General features: G+C 36.5%; 1 protein-coding gene across 4 annotated transcripts in view; it reads right to left on the reverse strand.

The window, feature by feature from the left end:
* PIAS1 (protein inhibitor of activated STAT 1) overlaps window positions 1–13,217 on the reverse strand; it is a 112,659-nt gene that overhangs the window by 21,806 nt on the left and 77,636 nt on the right. For all 4 annotated transcript variants that reach the window (XM_072962181.1, XM_072962179.1, XM_072962180.1 and 1 more), the window contains exon 7: window positions 9,221–9,326. In XM_072962181.1, coding sequence (XP_072818282.1) covers window positions 9,221–9,326 — 106 coding nt within the window. The remainder of the gene's footprint in view (window positions 1–9,220; window positions 9,327–13,217) is intronic.

Below are 13,217 nucleotides of genomic sequence, written 5' to 3' on the forward strand. Positions count from 1 at the left end.
AATTGTACATCTACAGACTGACTACATTTCCTCTAAGTTCCCTATTTTTCACCCACAAAATAAAAACTGCATTGCAGTAACAGAAAAAATTTCTATGGCAGGTTGACGTATGCAAGTGATGGCAGACCCTTGTTCTTTTGTAACTCTAAGATACACGGTAAAGATTTTCTTTCTTTTAAATATGACTAATATTATTTTAAAAGGAACTAATAAAAAAGAACTATAAAACTAGTATGTTTAAGTTTTTTCAAAGCTCAGATAAACAAAACATTTATTGTTAACACGTTAATTCTAATTTCAAACTATAAGAAGAAAAAAGTTCAACTGCCTTTTTGCCATATGATTATTTGAGTTTACATTTATTTATCCATAAACTAGTTAATTATGCTACCTTGGGCAAGTTAAGCCTCTCTGAGTTCAATTTTACTTCCAGAAAAATAACAACCCACAAATAGGTAACCTCCAAGTCTTCTCAGTTCAAATTTCCTATGGTTCTTGAGAGAGGTAATTGGTACCTCTCTTAAGTACCTGGTAAATTGATAATTTTACCTTTAAAGCTATTCGATTACTCTCGGTCAGTCTAATGTAACAATGACCTTTATACTTCTCATCTGAAAGCCTGAGGTATCTGTTACGTCTGAAAACCCTGAAACTTTAATTAAACTTCAACATAGAAATGAGGTTGGAAATGCTTAAATACTTCAATAATTTCAGAAACTGTAAGGAGGCCCACATAGTTGTGCACATAGGCAATCACAGAATTCCAGAGCTGAGGCATAACTAAGTGTGACCAGATAGTTATAGACAGACAGATAGGAGAAAATGGGGAAGGGAAAAGTACTTGGCTAAGGAAGAATGATTTCAGAGTAGATGTTTGTTGCACTAATAACCATTTATCAGAATTAAGAATCCTGCCTTTATTAAACATGATGATCAGACAGTCAGGATTTTTTTTTGAGATGGTCCAAATTTTAGATATTCTATCCAGTTGTCTCCATAAATTAGCGGACCTCAACTAAGATGCACATCAGAACCACCACAGAGCTTTCTAATTTATAACTGCACACTGAATCAGAATGGAGAAGAGGGACACTAATGGGTAGTTTTTAAAAAGCCCTAGATGCGATTCTGACGACAGACTAAAAAGTCTATTTATTCATAGCCTAAAAACTCCAGAATTTTAAAGTCTACATAGAGGCTGTTTATCATATCTAAAAAGGCATACAGGGTTTTAGTTTGGAAAATACAGTTATCACATCACTTATGTTAATTAATACTGTATGTAAATCATGAAAAGTATGCCTTTGCCATTATAGACACAATCTTAGTCACTCCTTTCTTATGAAGATACATATAACGAAGAGTATCTTTTTAAAGGTAACAAATAATTGCCATACAAAACAAGCACGAAGGTATAATTCTAATGTGATTACTAACCATTCTGCATGTCTTCATCAACCACCCTTCTAACACCCACCATACACACAGCAATGGGAAAAGTAACTGACTCTAGGTTTTGTCTACTTAAACTTCCATTTAAATGAAGCAATTCCATAGATCATAATATGAGCTTCATGGAAAACAAAGTTCAGTGTTAGTATTCTGAAAAGAAACTGAAACAGGAAAGGCAACCTGAGGTAGTGGTTCAGAATATAGGATCTAGAGCCTGTCTAGGTTAGAATTCAGACTTAGTCACTTAACATTTCTGTGCCTCAGTTTCATCATCTTGTAAATGGGTACAATAAGTGAACCTCAAAATAGCATTGTTTTAAGGAGCAAATGAAGTTAATACAAATAAAATGCTTTAAAATAACCTAACATTATACTCAAAAACTGTTAGTTACTGTGACTTAAAATGTGACTTGTATGTTCACTTTCTTTCAGAGATGAAGTTTGTGAAATTATTTTAGAATCAGCTTGTCAATTTCTATTTAAAGAGCTTTGCCTTTTACCTTTGCCATCACAGACTCCATCTTAGGCAATACTTTTAATACATCACAATCTTGATGGATTGAATTCAATCTATAGATCAATCACAATGAGTATTCTGATCCATTAACATGATATATCTCTCCATTATTCAGGGCTTATTTTAATTCCTCTCATCAATGTTTTATAGTTTTCAGCATACAAATCTTGCACATATTTTGTGTAATATAGCCGTTAAGTATTTCATGCTTTTGGATGTTATAGTAAATTCTTATTTTTTGAATTTCAATCTCCAATTGTTTACAGCTAGTAGAAATACAATTTTTACAAAGTGACCTTGTATTCTGCAACCTTGTTAAATTCACATATTAGCTCTAGTAGCTTTTTGGGGGGTTTTCCTACACAGTGAGGTCATCTTCAAATAAAGACAATAATTATTTATTCATTTCTAATGCATATGCTTCTTTTTTTTCTCTTGCATACTGTGCTGGCCAGGACCTCAAGGGCAATGCTGAATAGAGGTATTAAGAGCAGATATTCTTGCCTTATTCCCGATCTTAGGGGTGAAGCATTTAAGTTTTTCACCATTAACTATGATATTAGCTAAAGGCTTTTTGTAAATACCCTTTACTACATTGAAGTAGTTCCCTTCTCTTTATTTTGCTGAGTTTTATCATGAATGGATATTGAATTTGACCAAATGCTTTTTTTGCGTCTATGGAGATGGTCTGATGATTTTTTCTTTTTTAGTTTGCTGACGTGAATTGTATTGATTGATATTTGAATGTTGTATCAACCTGATATTCCTGGAATAAACCTTAGTTGATCACTATGTATTATCTTTTTATATATTGTACTTAAAATTGTTTGACTTAGTCAAAACAATTCTGAAGAAGAAAAAGTTGGAGAACTACTTAATTTCAAGAATTACTATCAAGTTTTAGTAATTAAGACTGTTATTTGCATAAGGATAGATAAATAGGTCAATGGAAAATAATGGGGACCAGAAATAAATTCATATATCTGTGGTCAATTGGTTTTTGACACAGGTTCTAACATAATTGAATGGAGGAAAAATTAGTATTTTTGACAAACATTATGGAACAACTTGGTATCTATGGGGGGGGGTTGGGTGGGGAGAAGGTGGACATCTAACCTTACCTTGAGTCATATAAAAAATTAAATTGTAGGCCTAAATTGAACAGCTAAAAAAATAAAACTTCTAAAAGAAAAACAGAAGAAAACTATTTGTGACCTTGGGTTAGGCAAAGATTTCATGGCATACAAAAAGCACAGACTATAAAAGAAATGGGGGAAAGATGTGAATAGACATTTCATCAAAGAAGCCGTAAGGATGGCAGGAAGCACAGGAAAAGATGCTTAACACCATCAGTCATTAGAAAAACACCAACTAAAACCACAACTACATGTCACTACACAGTGACCAGAAGAGCTAAAATCACAGCAGTCTGATAATACCAAGCACTAGTGAGGGTGGGGACAACTCAAAACCTCATACGTTGTTGGTGGGAATACAAAATGGAATAGGCACTTAATAAGAGACTGCTAGTCTGTTTCCAAACATTTATCATGTAACCCAGCAATCCCAGTCCTAAATATTTACCCAAGAGAAATGAAAACGTATGTCCACAAAACTGCGGTATCTATATGCAAAACGCAAATGTGTCAGCAGCTTTACTCATGACAATGCAAAACTAGAAGCAATCTAAATGCCCATAAACTGATAAGTGGATGAACAAATTACAGTACATATAAATGGAACACTACTCAGTAATGAAGATGATCCAACTACATGGATGCACCTAAAAGCAGTATGCTATGGGAGAGAAGCCGGGAACGAAAGGCTACCTGCTGTGGGATCGCAAGCGCCTGATGTTCTGGAAAAGGCAGAACTACAGAGACAGAAACCACACCAATGGTTACAGGAATGGGGGTAAGGGGACAAGCTGGACTAAAAGGGCCACAGGGGAACTTTCTGGAGTGAAGAATGTTATACATTTTAACTGCGGCATGTGGTTAATGACTGTATATGCCTGTCAAACTCACCAAACTGTACACTTAAAAAGGTGAATTTTTACTGCTTGTAAACTATACTTCAATAAACATAACCAAAATAAAGGAAGAAAGATAGACAGGGGGTAGAAATCACTATGTTAAATTTCACAAGAAAGTATGGAGGAAAAACAAAGTAAGTAAAGTACTTATCCTTTGTGGGCAAGGGAGTGAAAAATAAAAACCAGAGTTAGTATTCACCCTGCTCCGTCAACCACCATGTGGTAAGTCTTCTCGTGTCACTGTGAGCTGCAGCGATTACAGTATTGCACTATGACCTTTAATAAAGTTAAAGTTAGTCACATTTAAAATTAATCTTTTTTAATCCCTACTGTCATGTGCTGTGAGAGGTAGCCACTAGTCCTAAGTGGCTATATTTAAATTTAATGAAATTTAAAATTCAGGTCCTCGTTTGCACTACCACATTTCAAATGCTCAACAGACACAGTTTGCTGGTGGCTACCACATGGGACAGTGCAGATACAGAACATTTCCATCATCACAGATTGTTCTATTAGACAGTGCCATTCTAGGTTTTTTAAAAAATAATTTCTATCTTAAAAAATTTTAAGGCTGGGAAATAACTGAATACATTAAATCCAATACTTCATTTTATAAGCAAGAAAACAGAGGCACAGAGATCCGATCTTTAACTCAAGATCTCTCTCTCTTTTTTTTTTTTTGCAAGGGGGAGGTAATTAGGTTTATTCATTTATTTTAGTTTTTTTTCAATGGAGGTACTGGGGATTGAACCCAGGACCTTGTGCATGCTCAGCATGCACTCTACCACTTGAGCTGTACCCTCTTCTCTCCAAGACCTCTTTTCATCAGTTTACTTAACAAAAGTCTGAGGATCTACTATGTGCCAGGCACTGTGCTAATAAGCACTAGGAATTCAAAGAAAGGTAAGATTAAATTCCTGCCCAAAGGAACTCAGTCTAGTAGAGAGCAGACACTTGGTGACATCATCTTGAATGTACTCTGACAGAAACTAGCTGGAAGTCAACGCTGCTACTCTTGGGGGTTCTGGAGGTGCCTCCTGGAAAAAGTGAAACATGAAGGGTAACTAGAGTTAGACAGAGAGGCACCAGAGAAGTTCTGAGGCACAGAGAACAATACTGGTTAATACTTGCAAAGCAGTGAGAAGAGGAAAAAAAACCTCATTATCTTTGGGATATAAAGAATGAGAAGAAGAGTGAATGCAGATGACACAAGAAAGTACTAAGCAGGTGCTACATCATGGAAAGCTGTACACAGATGTCATGCTAACAAAGCTGGGGTTTTCACTCCATAGGTGTTAGGAAGCCATGGATTTGCAAAGGAACAGTAAGATCAGATCTGTATTAATCACTCAGACTGCTGCCAGAAGGGAGGTATGAAGAGGTGAGCCAAGAAAGGAGAGGAATGTATTATTTAAGAATAGGTTTTAAAAATAAAGGCAAGAAACGAGAGCTAAATGAGGGCAAAGACGGTAGGGAGAGAGAGAACTCTCAACAGATTTGAGAAATATTTCGAGTGTATGTCTGACAGAACTTGCTGAGTTCAGTTTTAACTACTTGAATTTGAAGAACCAGTGGCACGTTTTGGTGAAGACAGCTATGTGTATCTACACGCGAAATTCAGGGGAAGGTCCGGGATGAAAATATGTATTTGAGAGTTGGTGCTAATTCTTTTCAAAAAAAATTTGAGTTGGTGCTAATTTAAACCACAAGAGTGAATGTGATTATCTCTAGAGAAAGGATGCAGAGAAGTGGACCAAAGATGAAAACCCAGGGAAAACATTTAGGATGTTTCTCTTAAGAGAATTCACTGAAGGCAAGTGATTGAGAAGACACAGAGGAAGAGAATTTCAAGGAGAAAGTTTCTGGTATGAAACGCAGCAAAAATATTTAAGATGAAAGCTGAAAAGACAAAGTTTAAATCTGGCAGACTGTCACTTGTGACATAGGCAAGAGTAGTTTCAGTGGAATGATGGGAGTTAAAAGTTCAATGGGTTTCAGCGATGAGGTAGAAAGGGACGTGCAGACTGCTCTTTGAAGAAACCAGGATGAGGACAATAGGAGGAACACAGAGCTCTATCTAGAGAGCAGGTGGTTTTTGTGTATTTTTTAAAGGATGAAAAAGGCTTGACAAGCAAGATCGACAGAAAGAGCCTGTAGAGTGGAAGGAACTGAAAACAGTAACTGCGTCTGAGCATCTCTACCGGGATGCCTCACAGACCTCTCACATACTGAAAGGCCAAGAGCGCACTCTGATCTTGCAACGTAATCTTTACAGCACTGCTCTCCACTTCGGCAAATGGCCCTGATAGGCAACCCAGTGCTTAAGCAAGAAGCCTAGAACTCCTCCTTCACTTCTTTTTCTTCACTCCCCACATGTAATCCATCACCACTTTCTCTCTTCAACAACTTCTCAAACCATCGACTTCTGCTTCCATCATCGTTACTGTTGCACGAGACATACTCATCTCGTATCTGTACAGCAGGTTCCTAACTGGTCGCATTTTATCAGCCTAGCTCCCCTTCAATTCTGTCTTTTAAGTGATCTTTTTATTGCCCACATGTGATCATACCACTCTGTTTAAAAATCCTTTACAGGTTTTCTACCATCTGTCTTTATATGACCCATATGAACTCACCCCATGGCTCTCTCTCTCTCACCACTTTCCTCCTCTGTTCTCTCCACTCTAACTCCACTGGCCTTGTTTCTTGGCGTATCTCCTCCCATGTTGGGGCTTAACTCTGTCTCATCCTTATAGTCTTGTCTCAAACATCACAACACCAGAGGACTATGTTCTCCTGATGTTACCTCCAGAGTTCCCTGTCTTTCTTCTTTAAGACACATGTCACAACCGTAATTCACTAATGACTTGTGCAATCATTTAATTCTGTCTTTCCCACCAGACTACAACCTTCTGATGGATGCAGACACATTGTGTGTTTTGTTTCATGCTATATTCTCCTGTGCCTGGAACACAGTAGACTCTTAGTACAATCTTTTGAATGAGAAGAATAAATCAATGAAAGATTAACTTTGGCCAAAAAAGGGGACACCTCCTCCTGAGATTGAAGAGAGTAAGTAAGTACGTTGGGTACAAATGAAGGTTAAGTTGAAAACTGGTTATGGTGACATTAAGACTGAGGAAGAAATGGGCAGTTTAGAGAATTCACATCTTGTAGCCTCAATTGTCTTGTCCTGGCAGTGTGTTGAAAGAGAGGGGACACTGTTTGAGTAAAGTAAGGCCAAGGTTTAAAGTGACTGCGGAAGGGAAGAGGGTAAGGAGGTAGGAACTTGACCAACAGTTAGTAAAGGACTGTTTTGTGATAGTTGTGAGAGGCCAACTCTGCACAAATATGGAAAAAACAATACAAAAATCTACTAAATCAAATGAATCAGAGAATGAATTTCTCTGAGAAAAGTATAAATACTATCGACTTTCATATCAAGAACAGTGCCTGTTTTAGTTAATAAAATGCTGCCAGAAGAATCTATTGATAAGACTAAGAATGACTCACAATGAACAAATTTGTAGATGATTTGACTCTTTAAAAATATCTGAGGAACCCGCCAACATTTTCTTCTGTCAAGTTGTTTCACACCGTCTTTTAATTACAAAATTAATTTGTTGGGAAAGTTTTCTTTAGAGATAACATAAAGGCAGAAAATGTGTTCTTTAGTCAATGACAACAAATGTTTTACTGGTAGTAGGATCCAAACTGATGTTTTTGTCGGTACCCCAGGCCAGTAAGGAAGGTAAGGCATACAGTGCTGCAAACATCCTCCTCAGTCTCCACTACTCTCCACCTCCAGCGCTGTATTAGAGATGAAATCAACAGCCTGCGAATGAAGCCGCTTCTGCTGCTTCACAGTGGCTAACAGCGGTTCCTTCCATAAAACAAAATACCTCTAGGCTCACCAGCCCACTGTCCCTCCAGATGGTGCTGCGGCTACCAGTGGGGAAGAGTTCATAGCTTGAGCTAAGACAGTGTGCCTCCTTCTTCTTCTTCTGATGATGATGATGATTAAATATAACATGGTGCTTCCACTACCCCGGACCCCAAACCAGTGCTGCCATTCCAGTGATCCACTGTCAAGGAACGCCTACCCAGGCATTAGCTGCCAGTGTGCCCCTCTTGACTCAGAATATTTGCATTTTTAAAAGGGTTCTTTTAATACAGAAACCCCTTCAATGAACTCTTGAGGGTATACTGATATTCAGAGGTAGTGGAATCTTCTACTTTGGCATAGAAGTAGTTTAGGAAAAAAAGATAAAAGCTATGCCACAAAGGCAAGTGAGACAAAAGATGGCCTGAACTACTTTAGTTGCATGCTCCTGACTATAAACCTGATGGTGGGCTTCGTTAATCAATTCAAATCAAGAATCCTTCAAGGGTAGCTATCTAACCCCAGTCTGTAGAAGCTTTGTTCCCCAAGTGCCCAGCCCCATTCTCAAATCCATCCATGAACAATCTCTCTCTCACAAAGAAGAGAATAAAGGAAGAACTTAGTTTACTTCCTTGGAAAGGCTGCCAACCTCTGGCCTTAACCCTCAAACACTGGGATGAGAACACTCAACTTGCACCTTCCTCTACCTCAAATTCAACACAAGAAAATGAACCATCTAGTTATTCATACCTAAGAACCTAGACTTGGCAGGGGCATTAGAGTTCATGTGGTATAAATCTCTTGTTACAGATGAGGAATATGAGAGTCTGAGGAGTAGAGTGACTTGTCCAAGGCCACATATTTAATTAAAAGCAGAACCTACTTGACTATTATATCTACCACCCCGCTGACTCTCTTTGTACTTTGGTTTGCAAGGATGTTATCATCACATATCCTTGGACTTTTTTCCTGGATAATATAAAATAATTCTTGTGAGATATAGGCAAGACTTCCTTCCCATCTCCTAGAATTCCTGAACATTTATTTGTTTTATCAAGTTTTGGTAAAATATGCATCTGTATTCATGTACTGATTTTACCAAGTTAATTTTAAGATCAGTCAAATATAAAATAGAGGTCATGACAAAAATATTAAAACTATTCTTAAGTCTTGATTTACTCTGGCTCACAAAACACGGTCTTCAGTGTTTTAACCACTCTGACAAGCTCTAGTTAAAAACCAAACCCTGAAGTTTCTTGAGTTGAGAAAATACTACTCTAACCTTTACAGAAATAGTTCAACTGCATAAATAAAATAAGATTATCATACGTACTTAAAGCTCTAGAATGATCCGGATTCCTTATTCCCTTTGCTCGTAACCTCTGAAGCAGAACTGTTGAGGACAACTGTTTTACAAGATATACTGCCATGGAATAGTTCTGGAAAAAAAAAAAAGATGTAGAAAACAAACAACATATGTAAGTAAATAGGTACATCTATTTTAATCCCACAATGATAGGGAAAGAAAACGAACACCTGTTAAAACACCTACTGTGTGCCAAGCACTATCTTAGGTGTTTTCATGAACAGTGTTTCATTTAATCCTAACCTAAAAAGCTGCTGAGGTCATCCTACTTTTATGGATGAGGAAAGTGAACTGTAGAGAAGTAAAAGAACTTGCCCTAATTTCACAGCTTTTAAAGCCAGGTCTGCCATGCTTCTGTATTACCTGATTGCCTATGCTTGAAGCCAATCAATTTAAGTCACTTATATAAAAGAACATTGTTAAAACTAAACATAAACCAAGGCCAATAAGATGTCAAAGTCATCATATACTATATTTACAGGTATAATATGGTTTATTTATAGGTGATTGGTATATCTAAAATCGTAGCTATTTTAAAAATTACAAATTAGATTGGTATCCTAATTTATACCACTTAATCTCTCTCTATGCCTTTAACTAGTTCTTGGAAAGATCCTACTTGGCCCATTATCACTACAAGAAGAGAGAATTTTAAAGATTTTCAAAGAGAAGCTGCTGGATTGGCAAATGAACAGATGAATATCCACTACCAGAAGAGGGACTACCCAGAGATGGCAGGAGGAGAAAGGGGACAAAGGAGATAGGTAAGCCAATGCAAAGGAAAGGCACATGACTCGACAAGAGGAAGGAAAGAGGGCTGAGGCATACGCAAGGTAGGAAAGGTGTCCGGATAAGAAGGCCCACTTCCCATGTGGTGTTAGAATCAAGAGGAAGACCAAGAGGATTTGGAAAGAAGCAAAAAGGAAGAATGATTACTGCCATCTTCTATTTATAGCTACAGTTTTCTAAGCGCTCTTACTGTATACTACCCACTTCATTTAAACCTCACAGAAGGCCTTTCAGAGATAGGCAGGGTTAAGTATTTTTCTAAGTGAAGGGTTGATGAAATGGAGACACACAAAATTTTTTAAATTTAAATCTTAAAAAATATATGTAATCTGCTCATGATCTTGCATCTGCTTGGTGACAAAGGTGGCACTAGAAACCAAGAAGAAAGAGTAGGGATGTCAAGACAATAGACTAATGGCCAAGGCCACAGTAGTGCTCTACAGTTCTTGATCTCATAGTTTGCCTTGATCCTCCTAACCTAGGCCAATTCCAACAAAATCCTACATTCCAACTTTCAGTTCATCTCACACCTTTGAAAATGTATTCTCCTTCTTTGGCAAGAAGAGAACATATCCTACAATACCCTCTAGATGGTCAGATTTTCATTTAGAGTTCAGAAACCTACTTGTGTTCACATGTTACACATTTTCCAGGGGAAAAAAATGAGGCCTCAAAAAAGCTAATCTACCTTCATTAATAAATTGTGAAATATATAATTAATTAATTATAAAATATATATTTTTATAATTGAGGAACAAGTAACCTTAAAACCTGCATAAATTTTAAAGCATACAACATACCAATTTAATATAAAACTTAAAAGCTTCTTTTAGGAAAAAATCTTTATTCACCTTTATTATTTATTTGATGAATGCTTCAAGTATGACAGAAACTGGAAAATGCTAATTAACACTCTGAAATTATGTACTGATAGCTTGAATCTTCAGAACTAGGAGTTACCCTAAGGCTTTATATAAATTTTTAAGGAGAGATCAAGTAGAAACCACAACTACAAGTTCAGTGAAAAGGTATGTTCACTCTAGTTGAAACATGTAACCAGATTAAGGGGGTGGGGAAGAGAAACAGCAGTAGAAGAAAAAGCAAAAAGAAGCTCAGGTGTTAGTCAGTTGCACTTGTACTGATAATATGGAATTAAATTTTATATCATATGAAAGAAATTCAGCAGCAACTCCCCCACCCCAAAACTTCACAGTGGTATAGGATCTCTTCTAGGGAGATGATATCACATTATTTCTGCCAACCCTTCAAAGTACTACCTAACTCCAACAATTGAAAGTTATTACATTACACTGATGTTTTTGTCTAACGCTTTTTTGAAAGTCTTCAAAATTGTTTATCAAGATCATAGGACAGTTTCTTCATTATTAAGATATGATCTACTCATTAACAGCCCTTTACACCAGTGTCTAAATAACTTCCCTATAAACAATGATGGTTTAATAAGTGCTAAATGCAGTGATTTCCCTGAGATAGGATAAGAAGTTACAACACAGTTCACTTTTTTCCTTCAAGCACTGTACTAGCTCTTTTTCTTTGAAATATTACAGTTTTAAAAATTGAGCTATAGTTGACATATAACATTGTGTAAATTCAAGGTGTACAATGTGTTGATTTCATAGTTATATATTGTAAGTTGGTTATACCACCACTGCATTAGCTAACACTAGCTCTTCCATTTATTTCCTTTGAAGGCATAATGCTAACATTTCTCAGTGGCAACTAATAATAGAAATTAATCCCCAAAATAGCAAGGGATTACACATACTGTTCAGAGTATCTTCACAAGTTGAATTAAAACCAGTGATCAAAAAAAAATCTAATAAGTTATCTTCTGGGCTTTAGAAAAGAGTAATTTTCTCTCTAACTTTTACTTCAAAAAGAAGGTCTCCAACTTGTAGATCAGGGTCTCAACAGGCAGACCTTCAAATCATTGAAGATAATGTTTTCTTTCTGAGGTGTGGAAGGCTTCCCAGGGAAGAACAGCCCCCTCTCTCCTGTAGGACTATGTATCAGCAACCACATCTCCTTCTTCTCCCAGTTTCAGACTTCTTTCATAGCTCACTATAAACACCCTGGTGTCTACACACTTCCTTGGCAGGCTATACTCTTCATACAGACAAAAAAAAAACAACCCCAAAACATTTGCAACACCCTCTTTCAAAAAGGGGGACAAAAAGGGAGAACCACAAGGTACATTCAAAGAAAACATTTTCAAAGGATTTTAAAAATTCAATAGTGGCATATTCATTAGGTAAAGGAAAAAAATATAACCATGATGTCAAAAAGGATTTTGTCCAAATTCAAAATCCATTTCTCTCAAAGATATCCAGTGAAAAAGACGCCATAGGAATACATTCTTGATGTAAGTAAGTTCTATCAAAAATTAACGGCCATTATAATACTTAACGTTATGGCACCAGCAGTATTCTCATTAACATAAGGAACAAGTCAAGTATGCCCACCAGCACTCGCATTATTTAACACTGTTCTGAAGGCTCTAGATAGCACAATAGGACAAGAATAAGAATTAGGATTATCATTATCTGTACGATACATGTATCAATGATACATCTCAAATTCAACACTGCCTATCTGGAAACACCAAGAAACCAACTAAAAAGCTATCGGAACCAACATAAATTCATGTGTGAAGTAAATATTCAACAATAACTCGCTTTTAAATAAACTAACAATAAATAATTTTTTAGAAAATATAATAGAAATAATATCTATTTACAAAAGCAGTAATAATAATATACAACTCAGGAGTCAATAAAAATATGGAAGACGTATATGGAGAGACCTATTAAATTACTGAGGAACATGAAAGAGGATTTGAACAAATGGAGAAACATACAGTTCCTGGAATAAGGACATTAAGTAATTAAATAAATTGAAATAAATAGTAAATTTAATTAATTAATTTAAATAAACGAATCCTCCCTAAGTTAATATACACATTTAAAAGCAATCTCATTCACACTCTCAGAAAGATAATGCAGGGGAACCTGTCTTCCCTCCTGTAATTACTTTCCCAACACTTGCACTCTCCTCAAGGCCCCTATTTCTTTTCAAACTTTCAGCAGACTTACCCCACTTCCTATCTCCCAGACATAAAAGAAGTCATCAGATTAGCACTTACTCACCTCTCCAG

Source organism: Vicugna pacos, chromosome 6 (assembly GCF_048564905.1).
Source record: "Vicugna pacos chromosome 6, VicPac4, whole genome shotgun sequence".
Classification (NCBI taxonomy): Eukaryota; Metazoa; Chordata; class Mammalia; order Artiodactyla; family Camelidae; genus Vicugna; species Vicugna pacos.